General features: G+C 43.6%; 1 protein-coding gene across 1 annotated transcript; it reads left to right on the top strand.

Moving 5' to 3' along the window:
- Positions 1 to 7,604: 7,604 nt before the first annotated feature.
- On the top strand, positions 7,605 to 22,669 carry pnpla3 (patatin-like phospholipase domain containing 3). Its single transcript, XM_020451988.2, has 9 exons — positions 7,605 to 8,170; positions 9,431 to 9,663; positions 9,914 to 9,979; positions 15,569 to 15,778; positions 19,610 to 19,670; positions 19,870 to 20,058; positions 20,262 to 20,394; positions 20,876 to 20,995; positions 21,121 to 22,669. Exons 1-9 carry the CDS (start codon positions 7,984 to 7,986, stop codon positions 21,350 to 21,352), a joined length of 1,431 nt encoding a protein of 476 aa, XP_020307577.2. The 5' UTR covers positions 7,605 to 7,983; the 3' UTR covers positions 21,353 to 22,669.
- The last annotated feature ends 267 nt before the right edge of the window (positions 22,670 to 22,936 follow it).

Genomic DNA, 22,936 nt, shown 5'->3' with positions numbered 1-22,936 from the left:
TCTGAGCTAGCAAAACAGTCCTGTAGTTTAGCATTTGACCACTTCACTGGTGCTTCCTTTAATTTTTGCTTGTAAGCAGGAATCAGGAGGATAGAATTATGGTCAGATTTGCCACATGGAGGTTGAGGGAGAGCTTTGTACGTGTCTGTGTGTGGAGTAAAGGTGGTCTAGAATTTTTTTCCCTCTGGTTGCACATTTAACATGCTGATAGAAATGATGTAAAACTGATTTAAGGTTCCCTGCATTAAAGTCCCCGGCCACTAGGAGCACCACCTCTGGATGAGCTTTTTCCTGTTTGCTTATGGCGGTATACAGCTCATTGAGTGCAGTTTTAGTGTTAGTACAAAGCTTACAATATAGTCTAATAATATCATATTTGGGTCCATGATAAACGCTATATAAAACCCAAACATTATTATTATTAGAGAGATGAGTTGTGTGTAGGGTGATATAGCCAAAATGTCATATCACAATATTTTTCTGACTGAGGGTAATACAGAACAGTAGTAATACTCAGTACTGTAGTCCTACCTGTATGATGTCTAGGCCAGACTGAGGGTACTACAGAACAGTAGTAATACTCAGTGCTGTAGTCCTACCTATATGATGTCTAGGCCAAGCTGAGGGTACTACAGAACAGTAGTAATACTCAGTACTGTAGGCCTACCTGTATGATGTCTAGGATGAGGGTACTACAGAACAGTAGTAAAACTCAGTACTGTAGGCCTACCTGTATGATGTCATGGCCAGACTGAGGGTACTACAGAACAGTAGTAATACTCAGTACTGTAGGCCTACCTGTATGATGTCTAGGCCAAGCTGAGGGTACTACAGAACAGTAGTAATACTCAGTACTGTAGGCCTACCTGTATGATGTCTAGGCCAGACTGAGGGTACTCCAGAACAGTAGTAATACTCAGTGCTGTAGGCCTACCTTTATGATGTCTAGGCCAGACTAAGGGTACTACAAAACAGTAGTAATACTCAGTACTGTAGGCCTACCTGTATGATGTCTAGGCCAGACTGAGGGTACTCCAGAACAGTAGTAATACTCAGTGCTGTAGGCCTACCTTTATGATGTCTAGGCCAGACTAAGGGTACTACAAAACAGTAGTAATACTCAGTGCTGTAGGCCTACCTGTATGATGTCTAGGCTGAGGGTACTCCAGAACAGTAGTAATACTCAGTACTGTAGGCCTACCTGTATGATGTCTAGGCCAGGCTGAGGGAGGTAGAGAGAATCAAGAGGAAAGGGTAATGGGTAGTTGAAATCTAGAGGAAAAGATAAATGGTTAGTCATTAGTTAAAATGGAATATGACACCAATGAGGGAAATATTCACAGCCCAAACTAAACCAGTATAGTGCTATGTCAGGCAAACATTTACCAAACTATATTTCTCTTTCCAAATCTGGTCTTTCTCAATGTGCAACTTGTCAGCTTTTAGCGTCTCCCACTGTCTGTGACAGAGACTTGCCCTACAGTAGCCTAGGACAAGAGATTTCACAGCTATGCCAACCTCACACCCCAAATTATGTAGTTGGCTTCCATGAACCCTCTCTTAAAGGGAAACAAACACTGTTACTGTGAAGTAGAGATCAGATACTAGACAACCTGGTTACCGATCATTGGGCATATAAACTCCAGAGGCAATGACACACCACATTAAATCCCATAGAATCAGCAAGTCCCACAGAATCCATGCGTCCAACACATTACAATTAACAATCATGTCTTTCAGTAGTAATGATGTCTTTCTGGAAACCAAGTCTCAAAACAGAGCCCAGTGGCACTGACCACAATCAAATAAAATAGGAATTTCAAGATAATCCAACAGTTAGCTTCACTAGAATTGGCTTCATGTGATCGAGGCTTATGAAGTAATGACAGGCCCCATCATGTCCCGCAAAATGAATGCCTGTCTGCCATAACCATGTCTAATAATGGCTTTAGGGACATCATGTTTTGAGCTTGCACTGGGGACAAGATGTACAAAGCTTACAATACAGAGTCTAATAACATCATATTTGGTTCCATGATGAATGCTATATAAAACCCAAGCATTATTGTTTTATTATTAAAGAGATGCGTTGTGTGTAGGGTGATATAGCCTAAATGTCATATCACAATATTTTTCTAATTTAATGTTTTAGCCGTAGCCTAGCGGTTAAGAGCATTGAGCCAGTAACTGAAAGGTCACTGGTTCAAATCCCTGAGATGACTAGATGGAAAATCTGTCTGTACCCTTGAGCAAGGCATTTAACCCTAATCACTATTGATAAGAGCGTCTGTTAAATGACTAAAATGTAAATGAGTAGTTATTGAGAGGTTAAATGCGGGGTGCACCACTACAGGACTCCAACTGTCAAAAAATGTCAAGCCCCTTCCCTCCATACCTGTTCCCACTCCCTAATCACCTCCCCTCTGCATTTGTCTCTCCTGTTTCCCCATAATAGCAGCATATCAATCCTACGTGCATGATATGATGATGTAAGTGCCTTTATATTATTATATAGTCGTGTTGATGTAAGTGTTATGTAATATATCTATGCCCCTCCGATTATGCTAATGCTCTGTTCTAGTTATGTTTAGTCCTGGTAGGCTCCTAAGTTTATCGATGCTATATATCCATTTCCTTTAGTCACCTGGCCCTACTTTATCAGTTCGAGCACCTTTATGTTAATGTGCTCTTAATGTTTCCTTTTTGTATCTCCCTTCCAGACCACCACTTCCTTCTTACCACCACACGGCTCTATTTCCATGTTTACGGCTTGTTTACGGAAGCGTCTTTGAATGATCGTGTGAAACGGATGGACGGCAGAAAATAGTTGAAACTGAGAAGTACTGTTGGCTGCAACTGTGTTAAAGGGAAATAAATAAAAATAACGTCTACTTCATATCTATCATCTCCAGCACCACCCCCAACAATCTCAATTGCGATAAGGGTCTAAAATCACAAAGCCTTCTACTTTCATATCACATCACATGCAAAAGAATACATATTTCCTGTACAGTGTTTAAAATATATATATATTTTTTAAATCAGCTGCATTATCTCCAGCATCACCCCAACATCAACATGAAAATTGCACGTTTCTATGTTTTGTAGTAAAAAATATAGAGGAAGATAACCAATTAGTAGGCAATACCTACTCATAATTGGTTAAAATCACACAATGCACACTGATGTCATTGGAAACACTTAAACTGTTGATTGTATGTGCATTTTACATTTACAGTACTTTACGCTGCATTTCTTGATGATGAAATGTTATACTCTGTATACATTCAGTGACACGATAAGAATATTCCTGGAAAATGTGGTGTAGATGCAACATAAGACAAACACATGACAAGGTGTCATCGAGGAACTAGAGAAAGCACACTTTTGTAGTTGTTTTGCTTGGAACACAACCCTGCATCCGCACCAGCACACAATTACTGACTGTCAGTCAAAATCTGTATGGGTTTTGACTGACAGCCATTCTGAACTTGAGCACCTCATGCGACAGGAATTTGCCCCCGTCCCTCCTGCTAATTGGGCAACTTTTGCAAATCTGTTGTTGTCTGACTGAGGGAAATGCTGTAAGTTAAGAGGACTCATTGTATTTTGAAAGATGAGACATTGAGGATTATAATAAATGCTGCTTTAATTGTCATACAAGCAAACCAAACAAGTCAAATGTGCACTTCACAATTCTATATCATAAAACACGCCAACGTTTATGATCACTATGTTTGACGTACAGTTACGAGATGACATTGCGTACTGTTGTGTTATTCTGAACACAATGAGCCTGTGTTTGTCTACTGTGAAGAAAATATGCCACGGCACACGCCTCTTAATTACTCATGACTCCTATCCATGTGCACCAGAATTAGTTTCCCTGATTTACTTTGGGAAAGCCTAACACTGTAATATTGTATTTAACTTAGCTAGTCATGTTGACAATCGAACAGGCTTTCAAAGGATGCCCACCTGGCCCAGATTGCGATTTATAATGGACCGTTTTTGGATTGTGTAAACATCAACAGTAATTGTATACGGGTTGAAAACGGCTGATTTGGGCACTAAATAAACGCCAAAATTGGAACATTGTGGCTGAACAGTAACATGCTATACATGATGTCAGACCCCAGGCTCTGTCCTTCACAGCTCTGTATATGAGTGTAAAGGGCTACATGTAACAACAAAACATTATTTATAAAAATCATTCTATTAATATGGTTTTGAACACTATAATTTGTTTACAAGCATGATTGCTGTACTTTTCTTTCATGGTTTATGCAGCTTGTTGGCCTTTAGCCAATCAGCGTTTCAAACGAGTTCAAGCACTTGAGTAAATCCAACTGGTATTTACGACTTCACAACTGGTAAATTCCAACCTCTCACTTGGTTACGAACACAGTATTACAAGACCCAACTCCTAAACCAACCTCAATTCCAAGCCCTCCCCCCATGTGTCTGTTAGTTGGCATTGATAGGAGTGATGAGAAGAACCTTCTTCCCCCACCTATCTGAAATTGTTCAGGTCATACAAAAACTACACAGTGGACCTTTAACCTCTCTGGGATATGTGGGACAGTAGTGTCCCACCTCGCCAACAGCCAGTGAGTCACGGTCGTTGTATGGAGGAGACCAAGGCGCAGCGTGGTTATGTTCAGTAGTTCTAAAACATGCGGGGATTGTGCAGAGAGCCACATCTATTTACAGAAATACTCATTATAAATGTTGATGAAAATACAACTGTTATACATGGAATTAGAGATATACTTCTCCTTAATGAAACCGCTGTGTTAATATATTTTTTTTACTTTACAGAAAAAGCAAACCATGCAATAATCTGAGTACAGCGTTCAGACAACAAAGCAGCAAAAAGATATCCGCCATATTGGGTGGTTGACATTAGTCAGAAATAGCATTATAAATATTCACTTACCTTTGATGATCTTCATCAGAATGCACTCCCAGGAATCGCAGTTCCACAATAAATGTTTGTTTTGTTTGATAATGTCCATCATTTATGTTCAAATAGCTTCTTTTGTTAGAGCGTTTGGTAAACAAATCCAAAAGGAGAATTCCTATGTCTGTAGAAAAGCAATGGAACGAGAGCTAACTCTCTCGTGACCGCGCCTCAGAGCCTGTGGCAATCTGCCAGACACCTGGCTCATTCCTCTCTCATTCTGTCCCACTTCACAGTAGAATCCTCAAACAAAGTTCTAACGTTTGTTGACATCTAGTGGAAGCCTTAGGAAGTGCAACATAACCAATATCCCACTGTATCTATCTACAATAGGGGCTGAGTTTTAAAAAACTACAAGCCTCAGATTTCCCACTTCCTGGTTGGATTTTTCTCAGGTTTTCGCCTGCCATATGAGTTCTGTTATACTCACAGACATCATTCAAACAGTTTTAGAAACTTCAGAGTATTTTCTATCCAATAATACTAATAATATGCATATATTAGCATCTGGGACAGAGTAGCAGACAGTTTACTCTGGGCACCTTATTCATCCAAGCTACTCAGTACTGCCCCCCTGTCACCCAGAAGTTTTTAAGGCACACTTACAGAGAAAAGAGTCAGGCTTGGCAGTTCAACTCTGCCATTGTGTCAGCATTTTTGTAGGGTTCACACAACAAACATCACTGAAAAGTTACGTTTGGGCAAAGATCACTGGGAAATATGCTAATACTATGCAATGACAGGCTAGTTATTTTTGTCCACCAAATATGTTTCACATGCAGAACACAACAGCTGTCTGTGACCAAGCGAAAAAACCTTTCCAAGCCAAACCTTCATACAGTACCATAACCACTAACCATTACACACAGCCTACATCATTGTCACCATATTAGCTAATGTCATAGTTAACATAGCTACTAGAACTAACACGTTTGTTAACCAGTTAAAATCACACAGTACAGTGTACATCAAGCAGTTTAGCAGTTACACCGGCAGGACCCGATGGTAATAAATAAGTAAAACCGAAAGCTTACCTTGACTTGGAAGAGTTCCAGTGTTGGATAGCCTTAAACAGCTAGCTAGCATAAATAGCATTCATCTCTGTTTGAGCCGGGTATTTGAGTAGGCTAAATTAGCTAGCTGCATTAGCTATGTAAGCTATACTTCGGAATATAATCCGACCCCTTGATTTTTTCAACATTTTGTTACGTTACAGCCTTGTTCTAAAAATGGATTAACTAAATAAAAAATCCTCATCAATCTCCACACAATACCCCATAATGACAAAGCAATGCATTGTAGCGCTCTCTCTCTGCTGCTTCTGTACAAAACTGTTCAACTATTGTCTTTCTCTCTCTTTGAGTCAACTACTCACCACATTTTATGCACTGCAGTGCTAGCTAGCTTTAGATTAAGCTTTCTATACAGGATTAATTCTCTGATCCTTTGATTGGGTGGACAACATGTCAGCTCATGTTGCAAGAGCTCTGATAGGTTGGAGGACGTCCTCCGGAAGTTGTCAAAATGAATGTGTAAATCTATGGAAGGTTGATGAGAACCATGAGACTCCTAGGTTTTGTATGGAAGTCAATGTACCCAGAGGAGGGTGGAAAATATCTGTTCTCCGGCTACACCATGGTGCTACCCCAGAGAGTGCTGTTGAGGCTACTGACCATTGCAAAGCAGTGTGTTTTAATCAGTTTATGTGGTGACTTCAATATTTGTAGTATAGTTTTATCTAAAAAGGATACCTTTTTAATTGTCCACTATTTGTATTTTTATTACATTCACTGAGTAGGATGGTCCTCCCCTCCCTCCTCTGAGGAGCCTCCACTGATACACCCAAGACCCTGCATTCTCAAGCCTACAGCATGCTGCATCTCAGGGTAGTGAGGGTACTGCACTAACATATTGCATAGCATCAACACATGTCAATATTGTTAACCTGACTTGGGATACATGACAATCCATAAATCGCTACTTCCGAGGGGGAAGTTGGCGATCTCCTCCATCTTTCCTCTGCAGAAGGGTGGGAGCCGCACCCCATCAAACTTGAAGTATTTGCTCTCAAACTCTGTGTGCTTAGCGTGTCTGCCTCACTCTCGGCCATCCTCCGCTCTCGGCCATCCTCAAAACGGGCACCAAACGAAAATATCTTTGTAATCAATTCAACGGTTATAATTAGATTTGTTTTGAGAGCAACAATTTGTTTCCTCTTGAATATGGCTTGGCTAGGACGTGATAGTGCGCGAGCGAAGTACTCCTTGGCTCCTTGGCCCTCAGGCTTCAGCCAATCACATCGTTGCAACGTGATGGAATTGTATGCGAACATGTAATGCGAGCGCCTCCTCTTCAGCTTCAGCACCAGTTCGCTGTGGCGGGTTATGCGCGTGCTCACTAGCCTCTGTAGCCGGAAGAGGAACGCCTTCAAGTGAACGGGAAGCATTCAAGATGATGCAGGTAGGCCTGTTGTTCTTGGAAGATCAAATCAACAGATTAGGTTTTTAAATATACGTGAATGGTATCATGAGCCTATGGAATGCTCCGGATGTTAGCCTATAGGCTGAAATCGGTTAATAATAAAGTTCGACATGTCACAGTAATAGCAGGCAGGTGAAACGAATATAGATTTGAATATAATATATTAGAATAGAATAGACATGAATGGATTGCATCGCTCTCATGTGTTACCGATGCAGAAAGTGGGGGCGTGGCTCCACCTAAAATAAGGCTCAGCCTCCTTATGCGGATTGGCCAGACCTGCCCTGTTCTAGAACCGGGAAGTTTATGGCAAGTCCGCCCTCCCGCGAGTCTCAATACATAACTGTCTCTTTGTACGTTACACGAGAGGAGTAGACTGAGTAGTGTGCGCTAGTTTGAGCCGTCCTCTTTCGGAACTGTTGGTGACATTCAGTAATGAAGGGAACTTGTCATAGACTCCAAGGGTAAAATTTGGGAGTCATTATTTCAAGCGCATTTACCCAAACGTCCAGGTTCTCTCCAAGGACTGTCCACCCGGGATGTTCGACCTAACGAAGGAATGGAATCTGTCGTTTGCCGGCTGCGGGTTCCTGGGGATCTATCACATCGGAGTGGCCAGCTGCCTGTTGGAACAAGCGCCTTATCTCATCAAAGGTGCCACCAAGATCTACGGGGCTTCGGCCGGTGCCCTAACCGCCTCGGTGCTCGCCAGCCAGGCATCCATAGGTGAGCATCCAATACCCTACACTGGCCCTTGAGTTCATCGCTGGAATGAATGCCTGGATGGTGACTTTTACGCAAAAGTCGCAATTTTAGATTAGCAACTAAATTACCTTTAAAGAATCAACACTTGTGGCCTTGATACTTAAAACTTGCTTAAAACTTTGCTCTTATGTAATAGATAGGTGGTTATACTGGGTCTCCTTTGTATCTCAGTGTAGAACATGGGGCTTTTAACGCCAGGGTAGTGGGTTCAATTCCCGGGTCCACACAGACACAAAATGTATTCACACATGACTGTACATCTCTTTGGATAAAAGCATCTGCTAAATTGCATGTATTATTTTCATGTAATAAACTACTAATTATTAAGAATGACATAATTACATGGTTAGAGCCAAAATGGCTGCCTGTGTTTAAATATGGTAGCCTTCCACTCATTGATCATGTCACACCATTGATAAAGGTCATCTGGGTCAGTTATAGGACTATTGACCTATTGGTCCTCTAGATCAGAGGCCTCCCAATGGTACTGATAGATCTCGCTGACTGAGGGAAAATGCAATCATGATTAAGAGCAAACATGCCCCAGCTTGACATAGAACGTGACTCTTAGCTGAGTCTCGGTGTGATACCATGCCTCTTTCACTGTCTTTTAAACCCAATAACCTTATAGTGAAGAGACGAAAGACTGGGGAACTTACTATCTAAATGAGAGCGGGAGAGAGAGACTTAAAGAGGGTGAGAGATTGAAATAGTAATAGACGGATAACAATCGAGTGGACAGTCAATAAAGGCGTCATTAAGAGTCAAAAGAAAGTACTGGATTGTTGTGAAAATTGGCAGAAGGAAGATATAGGTTACCGTTCCTGACCTTAGAGTTTCATGACCTCAGGTTTTCACTGTCACTCAGTGACTCCAATGTGTTCCACTGATAGTACGAGTAACATCCTTATTTCAGCCAGATAAGACTACCTCAGTGTTTTTGTAATCACTTGATTTTCTTTACTGGAATTCTGTCTGTGTGTATAACAGTCTTTAGATCCATTCCATCCAAGTGTAGACAAGATGAACACACATAACTAGCAGGTACAGGTGCAGAGCAGTAAATAAGTTAAACCAGTGGAGAAATGTTTTGTGAGCTACAGATCACTGTTTAGTTCCCTTGAGAATCAATCTTCCTTTGAATAAAAAACATCCAATTCCTCCCAACGGAAGGCCCAAACACAACTAACACACTGTCTCTCCATCTCTCCCTTCCTCTAGCTAAGTGCTGTGAGGATGTGATCGAGACAGTCAAGGAGGCCCGGAAGCGTAACCTGGGTCCCCTCCACCCCTCCTTCAACCTGGTCAAGGTCATCAGGTCGGGCCTGGAGCGCGACCTGCCCGCCGACGCGCACACACTCGCCTCCGGGAGGCTGTGTGTGTCACTCACTCGCGTGTCTGATGGACAAAACGTCATCGTGTCCGAGTTCAAGTCCAAGGAGGAGCTCATCCAGGTCAGTGTCCCCACTCAACCCACCTGGGCTGCTATTCACAAAACATATCCGAGAAGGAGTACTGATCTAAGATCAGTTGGATAAGGCCCTGAACACCCCTGAGCACATGAGTTTTTCCATATCCCATACATATCCCATACATATTTGTCCTTTCACCTACTGGCCTTGGCATTGACTGTTTACATGAGTTGTATGTAGTGTAAACTGGGTTGGACTGTGTAACATCTCTCTCTCTCTGATGTGTCTACAGGCACTGCTGTGTAGCTGTTTCATCCCCATATACTGTGGCCTGATCCCTCCATCCTTCCAAGGAGTGGTAAGTGTCCAAGGCCCTAATGCCTCAACTGCTTTCTTACGTTTCTTTGAACACTGTTTCCTTGTTTTCTAAGAAAAAGCAGCAGATGTTAGACTGGGTTTATTATGGTCTCGTCTCTAATGCCTTTATTGCTCAGGTCATAGTCATAAGGTGGCTAGGTTCAAGTGTAGCGTAATGTTGTGTTTTTCTGTTTGTGTTTATCTCTGTCTGTCGGTCTGTGCATACACTCTGGTACTTGTTCATGTGTCAGTCTACCTTACTCTAGGAGCTAATCAGCCCGTGAACCATTTCCCTTGGCAGACCAGTGGTGTATTATATACTTCCAGACTGGTTTCTGGCCTCAGCAGATTGGGACCAGGAAGTCCAGGGTGTCTCCATTCTAAACTGAGTCACTAGGACATAGGAGCACAGTCCTCCAAAACATCAACTACCATGTAACAATGATCTAATTATGCCACTTATTCTCTAGTATATTTCACTGCTATCTGCTCTTCTTTTCATTGACGGCATATAGCCTCTATCTGGGCATGTCCCTTGCTCAGTGTCAAATTATACATCCATAGAACACAGGCGGAACACACTAGATTGTTCAATAAATATAGGCTATAGTTAGTGTGTCCCATTGTCGGGTGTGTCAGGTTCACAGATAGCTATTTAGATATCCTGTTTATCCTCCTTCACCCCCCCCCTCAGCCATCTCTATCTATCTATCTATATACACTGCTCAAAAAAATAAAGGGAACACTTAAACAACACAATGTAACTCCAAGTCAATCACACTTCTGTGAAATCAAACTGTCCACTTAGGAAGCAACACTGATTGACAATAAATTTCACATGCTGTTGTGCAAATGGAATAAACAGGTGGAAATTATAGGCAATTAGCAAGACACCCCCAATAAAGGAGTGGTTCTGCAGTAGGTGACCACATACCACTTCTCAGTTCCTGGCTGATGTTTTGGTCACTTTTGAATGCTGGTGGTGCTTTCACTCTAGTCGTAGCATGAGACAGAGTCTACAACCCACACAAGTGGCTCAGGTAGTGCAGCTCATCCAGGATGGCACATCAATGCGAGTTGTGGCAAGAAGTTTTGCTGTGCCTGTCAGCGTAGTGTCCAGAGCATGGAGGCGCTACCAGGAGACAGGCCAGTAGATCAGGAGACGTGGAGGAGGCCGTAGGAGGGCAACAACCCAGCAGCAGGACCACTCCGCCTTTGTGCAAGGAGGAGCACTGCCAGAGCCCTGTAAAATGACCTCCAGCAGGCCACAAATGTGCATGTGTCTGCTCAAACGGTCAGAAACAGACTCCATGAGGGTGGTGTGAGGGCCCAACGTCCACAGGTGGGGGTTGTGCTTACAGCCCAACACTGTGCAGGATGTTTGGCATTTGCCAGAGAACACCAAGATTGGCAAATTCTCCACTGGCGCCCTGTGCTCTTCACAGATGAAAGCAGGTTCACACTGAGCACATGTGACAGACGTGACAGAGTCTGGAGACGCCGTGGAGAACGTTCTGCTGCCTGCAACATCCTCCAGCATGACCGGTTTGGCGGTGGGTCAGTCATGGTGTGGGATGGCATTTCTTTGGGGGGCCGCACAGCCCTCCATGCGCTCGCCAGAGGTAGCCTGACTGCCATTAGGTACCGAGATGAGATCCTCAGACCCCTTGTGAGACCATATGCTGGTGCGGTTGGCCCTGGGTTCCTCCTAATGCAAGACAATGCTAGACCTCATGTGGCTGGAGTGTGTCAGCAGTTCCTGCAAGAGGAAGGCATTGATGCTATGGACTGGCCCTCCCGTTCCCCAGACCTGAATCCAATTGAGCACATCTGGGACATCATGTCTCGCTCCATCCACCAACGCCATGTTGCACCATAGACTGTCCAGGAGTTGGCGGATGCTTTAGTCCAGGTCTGGGAGGAGATCCCTCAGGAGTCCATCCGCCACCTCATCAGGAGCATGCCCAGGCATTGTAGGGAGGTCATACAGGCCCGTGGAGGCCACACACACTACTGAGCCTAATTTTGACTTGTTTTAAGGACATTACATCAAAGTTGGATCAGCCTGTAGTGTGGTTTTCCACTTTCATTTAGAGTGTGACTCCAAATCCAGACCTCCATGGGTTGATAAATTTGATTTCCATTGATAATTTTTGTGTGATTTTGTTGTCAGCACATTCAACTATGTAAAGAAAAAAGTATTTAATAAGAATATTTCTAGGATGTGTTATTTTAGTGTTCCCTTTATTTTTTTGAGCAGTATATATATATATATATATAGATATATAGATATATAGATATATAGATATATATAGATTTATAGATATATGACCCATCTATCTATATAGATGTACAGTTGATGTCGGAAGTTTACATACACCTAGATTGGAGTCATTAAAACTATTTTTTCAACCACTCCACACATTTCTTGTTAACAAAACTGCAGTTTTGACAAGTCGGATAGGACATCTACAGTTGTGTCCAAATGTTTTGAGAATTGTCTTGCCCGGGCCATGGAGTGGCTTTTATCATCTATTTTGGTTAGGCCAGGGTGTGACTAGGGTGGGCATTCTCATTTCTTTATTTGTATGTTTTCTGTTTCTATGTTTTGGCCGGGTATGGTTCTCAATCAGGGACGCTGTCTATCGTTGTCTCTGATTGGGAATCATACTTAGGCAGCCTTTTTTCCTTTATTTTGTGGGTAGTTATCTTTGTTAGTGGCACTATAGCCCTAGTAAGCTTCACGGTCGTTGCTTTGTTTCTTGTTTTGTTGGCGACATTTACATAAATAAAGGAAAATGTACACTCACCACGTTGCACCTTGGTCCGGTCATTTCCACGACGACGTCCATGACAAGAATGACACAAATATACATTTTCACAAAGTTTGCCACTTCAGTGTCTTTAGATATTTTTGTCAGATGTTACTATGGAATACTGAAGTATAATTACAAGCATTTCATAAGTGTCAAATGCTTTTATTGACAATTACATAAAGTTGATGCAAAGAGTCAATATCTGCAGTGTTCTTTTTCAAGACCTCTGCAATCCGCCCTGGCATGCTGTCAATTAACTTCTGGGCCACATGGCACTGATGGCAGCCCATTCTTGCATAATCAATTCTTGGAGTTTGTCAGAATTTGTGGCTTTTGTTTGTCCACCCGCCTCTTGAGGATTGACCACAAGTTCTCAATGGGATTAAGGTCTGGGGAGTTTCCTGGCCATGGACCCAAAATATCGCTGTTTTGTTCCCCGAGCCACTTAGTTATCACCTTTGCCTTATGGCAAGGTGCTCCATCATGCTGGAAAAGGCATCGTTCGTCACCAAACTGTTCCTGGATGGTTTGGAGAAGTTGCTCTCGGAGGATGTGTTGGTACCATTCTTTATTCATGGCTGTGTTCTTAGGCAATATTGTGAGTGAGCCCACTCCCTTGGCTAAGAAGCAACCCCACACATAAATGGTCTCAGGATGCTTTACTGTTGGCATGCCACAGGACTGGTTGTAGTGCTCACCTTGTCTTCTCCTTCCTGGAGAGAAGTGGCTTCTTTGCTGCCCTTCTTGACACCAGGCCATCCTCCAAAAGTCTTCGCCTCTGTCACATTCGTCATATTGATGAGACCAAGGCGCAGTGTGGTAAGCGTACATAACTCTTTAATGAAAGAGAGAACACTGAACAAAACTATACCAAACAACACAACGTACCGTGAAGCTATATGGCTAGTGCAGAACAGGCAACTAAACATAGAATAACAACCCAAAAAATAACCAAGGAACATGGCTACCTAAATATGGTTCCCAATCAGAGACAATGATAAACAGCTGCCTCTGATAGAGAACCAATCTAGGCAACCATAGACATATAAACACCTAGACTAGAAAAACCCCTAGACATACAAAACCCCCTAGACAATACAAAAACTAAACAAACCACCCTTGTCACACCCTGACCTAACCAAATAATAAAGATAACTTATAATAAAGATAACACACTGTGTGTGCAGATGCACTCACACCTGCCTGCTGCCATTCCTGAGAAAGCTCTGTACTTGTTCTGTACTTGTTGGGGGCCCTGACCCCGCACCTGTAAAGACAGGTGCCAAAGACAGGTGAAACAGATCAGGGTGTGACACCATGTCTCTATATAGATGTATGCCCCATCTCTCTATATAGATATATGCCCCATACTAGGTCTATTATGACAAATATATAGAACAGTCATAAATGACTTATAAACAGCATATCTGAGGGCATGAAGTTGAATTATCTGCCAGTTGACGGAGCATGTACTTTTTCAGAATAATGTGCATACTATTTATTTAAGTTTCTTGTGAAAGTGATGAAGTTTCATTTAAACTAGATTTCATCACTGGACTCGTAACAGTTGGCTTTGACACTCTGAACAAGGAAATATAGTGCATTCTTTGTCCTCAGCCCTGAACTCTCTTTGCTAAACTCACTGCCAAGTTGAGTCTTGATCATGCTTTGGAACTGGCACTGCTATCCTTTTTTCCCCTCAGATGTTCTCAGCGTTTTACACAGGAAAACGATTAATTCATGCTGAAATGTTAGAGGGTAGCATCTGAACTTGGAATGGAGCTGCATCGGATAATTACAGTGCCTTGCGAAAGTATTCGGCCCCCTTGAACTTTGCGACCTTTTGCCACATTTCAGGCTTCAAACATAAAGATATAAAACTGTATTTTTACAGTTTGAATACAATCGAGAATCTGTGGAAAGAAAAAATGAAAACTGCTGTTCACAAATGCTCTCCATCCAACCTCACTGAGCTCGAGCTGTTTTGCAAGGAGGAATGGGAAAAAATTTCAGTCTCTCGATGTGCAAAACTGATAGAGACATACCCCAAGCGACTTACAGCTGTAATCGCAGCAAAAGGTGGCGCTACAAAGTATTAACTTAAGGGGGCTGAATAATTTTGCACGCCCAATTTTTCAGTTTTTGATTTGTTAAAAAAGGTTGAAATATCCAATAAATGTCGTTCCACTTCATGATTGTGTCCCACTTGTTGTTGATTCTTCACAAAAAAATACAGTTTTATATCTTTATGTTTGAAGCCTGAAATGTGGCAAAAGTTCGCAAAGTTCAAGGGGGCCGAATACTTTCGCACGGCACTGTACATGAGACTGGTGTAAAAATCAATTAATTCTCCAAATAGTAATGTGAGATTGTTTGGTCATGAGTTGGCAGTGTGGAGAAGCTGGCTAAGGGGAAATCTGACATGCCTAATATGCCCTCAAGAGGGGAATGTTTCCTTGAATGTGTTGTATCGTATCATGTTAGATTTCAGTGATAATCGAGTTGGGTTATAAGTTACATATTTTTTTTGCAGAAGATAGGCAGGAGAAGTCAACAACAAATATTTATAATATATAAATAGAGATTTAGAACAGTCATCTATGTCAGCCCTGAGACGTCCGGACTACTGTATGCCTGGGGTGTGGTCACAGGCTGTGGTCCTGTGGACAAACAAATACGGCTTGTTTATAGTTGTGCATGGGTCCAAAAACACCCAATTATTCTCACTTTTTCGCTCTCTTCCTCCTCCCTGTCTCCCCCTCTTCTCTCTGTAGCGTTACGTGGATGGGGGAATCAGTGACAACCTTCCTCAGTCAGAGCTGAAGAACACCATCAGCATCTCTCCGTTCTCCGGCGAGAGCGACATCTGTCCCCGGGACACCTCTTTCAACTTCCACGAGCTTCGTTTCACCAACACCTCCATCCAGATGAACCTGGACAATATGTACCGCCTCAGCAATGCCCTGTTCCCCCCAGAACCCAAGGTAGGTAGACCGCTATGACTGCTTACCAATGCGTTATGCATGGCCCTGGGAAGAGGTTTGTAGTCCTTATGTCGGCCCTATTCCCAAAGGTAGGATGGAGGATCAGGATGCTCCTTAGTCCAATTCATCAGATGGGTTGTTTATGACTACTTAAATACAAGCCTTATGTATGGGTTTTGTGTTATGAAATCCTTATATAGGTACCCTTGAAATAGTCTAAACATTCTATACATTTCTGTAGGAGAGCGTAGTAGTCTGGTATGGGAGACTGGGCCCCTTTATTTTTTATTTTTTTTATTTCACCTTTATTTAACCAGGTAGGCTAGTTGAGAACAAGTTCTCATTTGCAACTGCAACCTGGCCAGGATAAAGCATAGCAGTGTGAACAGACAACACAGAGTTACACATGGAGTAAACAATTAACAAGTCAATAACACAGTAGGAAAAAAAAGGGGAGTCTATATACATTGTGTGCAAAAGGCATGAGGAGGTAGGCGAATAATTACAATTTTGCAGATTAACACTGGAGTGATAAATGATCAGATGGTCATGTACAGGTAGAGATATTGGTGTGCAAAAGAGCAGAAAAGTAAATAAATTAAAACAGTATGGGGATGAGGGAGGTAAATTGGGTGGGCTATATACCGATGGACTATGTACAGCTGCAACGATCGGTTAGCTGCTCAGATAGCAGATGTTTGAAGTTGGTGAGGGAGATAAAAGTCTCCAACTTCAGCGATTTTTGCAATTTGTTCCAGTCACAGGCAGCAGAGAACTGGAACGAAAGGCGGCCGAATGAGGTGTTGGCTTTAGGGATGATCAGTGAGATACACCTGCTGGAGCGCGTGCTACGGATGGGTGTTGCCATCGTGACCAGTGAACTGAGATAAGGCGGAGCTTTACCTAGCATGGACTTGTAGATGACCTGGAGCCAGTGGGTCTGGCGACGAATATGTAGCGAGGGCCAGCCGACTAAAGCATACAAGTCGCAGTGGTGGGTGGTATAAGGTGCTTTAGTGACAAAACGGATGGCACTGTGATAAACTGCATCCAGTTTGCTGAGTAGAGTGTTGGAAGCAATTTTGTTGATGACATAGCCGAAGTCGAGGATCGGTAGAATAGTCAGTTTTACTAGGGTAAGTTTGGCGGCGTGAGTGAAGGAGGCTTTGTTGCGGAATAGAAAGCCGACTCTTGATTTGATTTTCGATTGGAGATGTTTGATATGAGTCTGGAAGGAGAGTTTACAGTCTAGCCAGACACCTAGGTACTTATAGATGTCCACATATTCAAGGTCGGAACCATCCAGGGTGGTGATGCGGGTGCAGGCAGCGAACGGTTGAAAAGCATGCATTTGGTTTTACTAGCGTTTAAGAGCAGTTGGAGGCCACGGAAGGAGTGTTGTATGGCATTGAAGCTCCTTTGGAGGTTAGATAGCACAGTGTCCAAGGACGGGCCGGAAGTATATAGAATGGTGTCGTCTGCGTAGAGGTGGATCAGGGAATCGCCCGCAGCAAGAGCAACATCATTGATATATACAGAGAAAAGAGTCGGCCCGAGGATTGAACCCTGTGGCACCCCCATAGAGACTGCCAGAGGACCGGACAGCATGCCCTCCGATTTGACACACTGAACTCTGTCTGCAAAGTAATTGGTGAACCAGGCAAGGCAGTCATCCGGAAAACCGAGGCTACTGAGTAATATGAATATAAGAAGAGGGTATGAATATAAGAATATAAGAATATGGTGATTGACACAGTCGAAAGCCGAAACTGTCTTTTATCGATGGCGGTTATGATATAGTTTAGTACCTTGAGCGTGGCTGAGGTGCACCTGTGACCGGCTCGGAAACCAGATTGCACAGCGGAGAAGGTACGGTGCGATTCGAGATGGTCAGTGACCTGTTTGTTGACTTGGCTTTCGAAGACCTTAGATAGGCAGGGCAGGATGGATATAGGTCTGTAACAGTTTGGGTCCAGGGTGTCTCCCCCTTTGAAGAGGGGGATGACTGCGGCAGCTTTCCAATCCTTGGGGATCTCAGACGATATGAAAGAGAGGTTGAACAGGCTGGTAATAGAGGTTGCGACAATGGTGGCGGATAGTTTCAGAAATAGAGGGTCCAGATTGTCAAGCCCAGCTGATTTGTACGGGTCCAGGTTTTGCAGCTCTTTCAGAACATCTGCTATCTGGATTTGGGTAAAGGAGAACCTGGAGAGGCTTGGGCGAGGAGCTGCGGGGGGGGCGGATCTGTTGGCCGAGGTTGGAGTAGCCAGGCGGAAGGCATGGTCAGCCGTTGAGAAATGCTTGTTGAAGTTTTCGATAATCATGGATTTATCGGTGGTGACCGTGTTACCTAGCCTCAGTGCAGTGGGCAGCTGGGAGGAGGTGCTCTTGTTCTCCATGGACTTCACAGTGTCCCAGAACTTTTTGGAGTTGGAGCTACAGGATGCAAATTTCTGCCTGAAGAAGCTGGCCTTAGCTTTCCTGACTGACTGCGTGTATTGGTTCCTGACTTCCCTGAACAGTTGCATATCGCAGGGACTATTCGATGCTATTGCAGTCCGCCACAGGATGTTTTTGTGCTGGTCGAGGGCAGTCAGGTCTGGAGTGAACCAAGGGCTATATCTGTTCTTAGTTCTGCATTTTTTGAACGGAGCATGCTTATCTAAAATGGTGAGGAAGTTACTTTTAAAGAATGACCAAGCATCCTCAACTGACGGGATGAGGTCAATGTCCTTCCAGGATACCCGGGCCAGGTCGATTAGAAAGGCCTGCTCACAGAAGTGTTTTAGGGAGCGTTTGACAGTGATGAGGGGTGGTCGTTTGACTGCGGCTCCATAGCGGATACAGACAATGAGTCAGTGATCGCTGAGATCCTGGTTGAAGACAGCGGAGGTGTATTTGGAGGGCCAGTTGGTCAGGATGACGTCTATGAGGGTGCCCTTGTTTACAGATTTAGGGTTGTACCTGGTGGGTTCCTTGATGATTTGTGTGAGATTGAGGTCATCTAGCTTAGATTGTAGGACTGCCGGGGTGTTAAGCATATCCCAGTTTAGGTCACCTAACAGAACAAACTCTGAAGCTAGATGGGGGGCGATCAATTCACAAATGGTGTCCAGGGCACAGCTGGGAGCTGAGGGGGGTCGGTAGCAGGTGGCAACAGTGAGAGACTTATTTCTGGAGAGAGTCATTTTCAAAATTAGTAGTTCGAACTGTTTGGGTATGGACCTGGAAAGTATGACATTACTTTGCAGGCTATCTCTGCAGTAGACTGCAACTCCTCCCACTTTGGCAGTTCTATCTTGACGGAAAATGTTATAGTTGGGTACGGAAATCTCAGAATTTTTGGTGGCCTTCCTGAGCCAGGATTCAGACACGGCAAGGACATCAGGGTTAGCAGAGTGTGCTAAAGCAGTGAGTAAAACAAACTTACCTACCTTACCTGACCTTCCACTATCCTATTCCCTGATTATATAACCCCAACTCCCCCATTTCACCCCTTACCCTGTCTCCTCTTTGGACTCCTATCCTTACCCCTCCATACTTCCTATCTGAACTTTGTCCTCCCCTGTTCCTCCCTAACTCCACAGTGAATAATACTGGCAGGACGTTATTGGCTTCTGTCCTTGTTGAATTACATTTCCTGTATTGCATATACTTCTTCACTGTCTGGATAATAACATGGGAGTCAACTTTTAGCGTCAATCTGTCATGCTCTGTATCGTGTTTGGGTGGGTATATCTGAGTCCTAATAATCCTGTGATATGATTAGGAGTATGTCTTATATTTATTCAATTTACCTCTTGCATATGATCTATGTGTTTTCTTTGTCAGGTCATGGCAGAGATATGTCAGAGTGGCTACAAGGACGCCCTTCGCTTTCTTGAGGAGAACCGTGAGTATTACCATGTTGCCTTTGACAGTAGTAGTGGGCTGTGCTAAGATCATAAGCTAATGTGATATACAGTACATGCAGTGGGCATCAATGATGTACAGGGTTCAACATGAAGTATGGAGTTAACCTGCACTTATTTATGGGGTAATATTTTTATGCTGTGTTACAAAGATGATGAATGTATTGTTCATGATGTCAGATATGCTGAAGCTGAAGAGTCCGACTGCCGGCCCCAGCCTATCAGAAGCCACACACACCTGCTGCTGCAAGCCCATCGCCACGGAAACCACTAAGGACTGGATGCTCCGCCGGCTCCGCCTCCTGAGGAAGCGGCACTGGTGGCTGGACGAGCAGATTGTTGACAACCTGCCAACCCAAATCAAAAAAGGTAGATGGGAGGTTAACCTAGACTCAGATGTTTTCTGCTCAAAGCTGTTAGAAACTGTTTTTATCTAGTTACAACACTGACATTAACATTGTGTTGTTATCATGCTCTTGTCAGTGACGTGTGGTTGTTGTATGTATCTGAATGTCATCTGAGGATGTGCCCGTGTCAGCGAAGTGTGACATATTTTGTCTCTATGACTGTAGTGTTTTGTGAGGCGTGCCAGCAGAAGCCTGGTCTGTATGCTCAGGTGTCCGAGATGCTGCCGGTCAGAGTGGCCTCCTACATGCTCCTGCCCTGCACACTACCTGTGGTATCAGCCTACTCAGTGGGCAAGAGGTAAGTCTACATCCTATACCACTACTAGTGCTACCTACCACAAACTATCAAGCACTCAATGAACTCAATGCAGTCACAGTAGCTCAAATAGCAACCAATGACAACAGTAATGCAAACAAATCAGCTTTTAAAAAGCCCAGAAATATTATTTAGCATAACTATCCTTTAGCATAACTAGCCTTTAGCATAGAGCAGCCAATACCTTCAAACTAGCCCTGACAGCAACCACTGACAAAAAAGTAGTCTTTAAAGTAGTCATTAGCCCACCACAGCAACCAAATAACACTGTGAACGCAAACGAACTAGGAATACAAACAGGTTTCCTACTAAGCGCAATGAATTTGAATGTGCTGCACAGGGACTCCACCTAGTTGGCAAGTCAATCCACCACAGGAATTGTCCCCCCCCCCACACACACACACACACACTTGGTGGTACATCACAGTACATTGACTCTTCTTGTCCCTCTCCTGTACTCCAGGTTTGTGGAGTGGATCCCAGAGGTGCCTGCAGATATGCGTTGGCTAGCTGGGGTGGCTGGGGATGTGGCTGGGAGCGTGTACAGACAGACCCGGAGAGGAGCACCAGCAGACATAACCAGGTGAGAGACATGGAGTTTCTACTACTGGGTTATATTATGGATGGATGGAGTCTACTTGTAGATTTGGATGTATGTCATACAGTATGAATAAAGGCTAATGGCCTTGTGTGTTTTTCTTTTTGCAGTGATGGTTCCCTGAGGAATTGCATGAGCCTGCCCCTACCCCTGGACAGTGACGGACCCAGGGAGAGAGACTGTCACCTCTCCGGGTTCGCTCTCTCTGCTCTTGACCTCCAAAGCCAATACTGGAACATCCCCACCGCCCCCTCTTCCCGCCGCCCCACCAGCCCCCTCATGCCCAGCCCCTCCCCACGACAGATCTGCTTCTTTGTTGGCTCGCAGGACGAGACTGACTGACAGTCCCATCCACCAATGAGAGGACACTTTGACTTTGTTTTAAAAGATGATAGGACAGTCCAGCTCAAGATCCCTCCCACAGGGCCTGTCTATAGGCTATAGGAACTGGGATGGACAAAGGATGGTCATGTGATTGAATAGCTTTGGGATCCAGAACTGTTGCTATAGACACACAATTTTTTTTAATTTTTTTTATTTCACCTTTATTTAACCAGGTAGGCTAGTTGAGAACAAGTTCTCATTTGCAACTGCGACCTGGCCAAGATAAAGCATAGCAGTGTGAGCAGACAACACAGAGTTACACATGGAGTAAACAATTAACAAGTCAATAACACAGTACAAAACATAGGGGGAGTCTATATACAATGTGTGCAAAAGGCATGAGGAGGTAGGCGAATAATTACAATTTTGCAGATTAACACTGGAGTGATAAATGATCAGATGGTCATGTACAGGTAGAGATATTGGTGTGCAAAAGAGCAGAAAAGTAAATAAATAAAAACAGTATGGGGATGAGGTAGGTGAAAATGGGTGGGCTATTTACCAATAGACTATGTACAGCTGCAGCGATCGGTTAGCTGCTCAGATAGCTGATGTTTGAAGTTGGTGAGGGAGATAAAAGTCTCCAACTTCAGCGATTTTTGCAATTCGTTCCAGTCACAGGCAGCAGAGTACTGGAACGAAAGGCGGCCAAATGAGGTGTTGGCTTTAGGGATGATCAGTGAGATACACCTGCTGGAGCGCGTGCTACGGGTGGGTGTTGCCATCGTGACCAGTGAACTGAGATAAGGCGGAGCTTTACCTAGCATGGACTTGTAGATGAAAGTCTTTTCATGTCTTTTGATCACTCTAACAATCATATTTTATTCTACAGTACACATTGTAGAACAATTTACCAGCTCACCACCAAAGACCTCTGAAAATGAATAATTTTTTGAAATTATACATTTTATAAATAACTATGTCTAGTTTTTCCAGATTACTTGTTGTCACTACAACTATACCTACCTACTTACAGTACCTACCTACCAGAGGAGGCTGGTGGAAGGAGCTATAGGATGACTGGCTCATGGCTGGAATAGAATAAATGGAACGGTATCAACCACATCAAACAGGGGCGGCAGGTAGCCTAGTGGTTAGAATGTTGGGCCAGTAACCGAAAGGATGCTGGATTGAATCCCTGAGCTGACAAGGTCAAAATCTGTTGTTCTGCCCATGAAAAAGGCAGTTAACCCACTGCTCCCCGGTAGGCTGTCATTGTAAATAATAATATTTTCTTAACTGACTTTCCTAGTTAAAATAAAAAACATGGAAACCACATGTTTGACTCTGTTCCATTAATTCCATTCCTGCCAATACAATGAGCCTGTCCTCCTATAGCTCCTCCCACCAGCCTCCTCTGCTACCTACCTACAGTACACAGGAGGTTGGTAGCACCTTAATTGGGGGGATGGGCTCGTGGTAATGGCGGTAGTGGAATGGTATCAAACACATGGTTCCCATGTGTTTTCTGTTCCAGACATTATTATGAGCTGTCCTTCCCTCAGCAGCCTCCTTTGCAACAGTACCTACCTACGTGTGTTC

Source organism: Oncorhynchus kisutch, linkage group LG19 (genome assembly GCF_002021735.2).
Source record: "Oncorhynchus kisutch isolate 150728-3 linkage group LG19, Okis_V2, whole genome shotgun sequence".
Lineage (NCBI taxonomy): Eukaryota > Metazoa > Chordata > Actinopteri > Salmoniformes > Salmonidae > Oncorhynchus > Oncorhynchus kisutch.
This window is presented reverse-complemented; position numbering and strand designations above follow the sequence as displayed.

Excerpts from the sequence above, each read along its gene's own strand:
- pnpla3 (XM_020451988.2), top strand. The coding sequence starts at position 7,984 with ATGTTCGACCTAACGAAGGAATGGAATCTGTCGTTTGCCGGCTGCGGG. Across the intron at positions 20,059-20,261 it reads GCCAACCCAAATCAAAAAAG|TGTTTTGTGAGGCGTGCCAG; the intron begins GTAGATGGGAGG and ends CTATGACTGTAG. Across the intron at positions 20,395-20,875 it reads GCCTACTCAGTGGGCAAGAG|GTTTGTGGAGTGGATCCCAG; the intron begins GTAAGTCTACAT and ends CCTGTACTCCAG.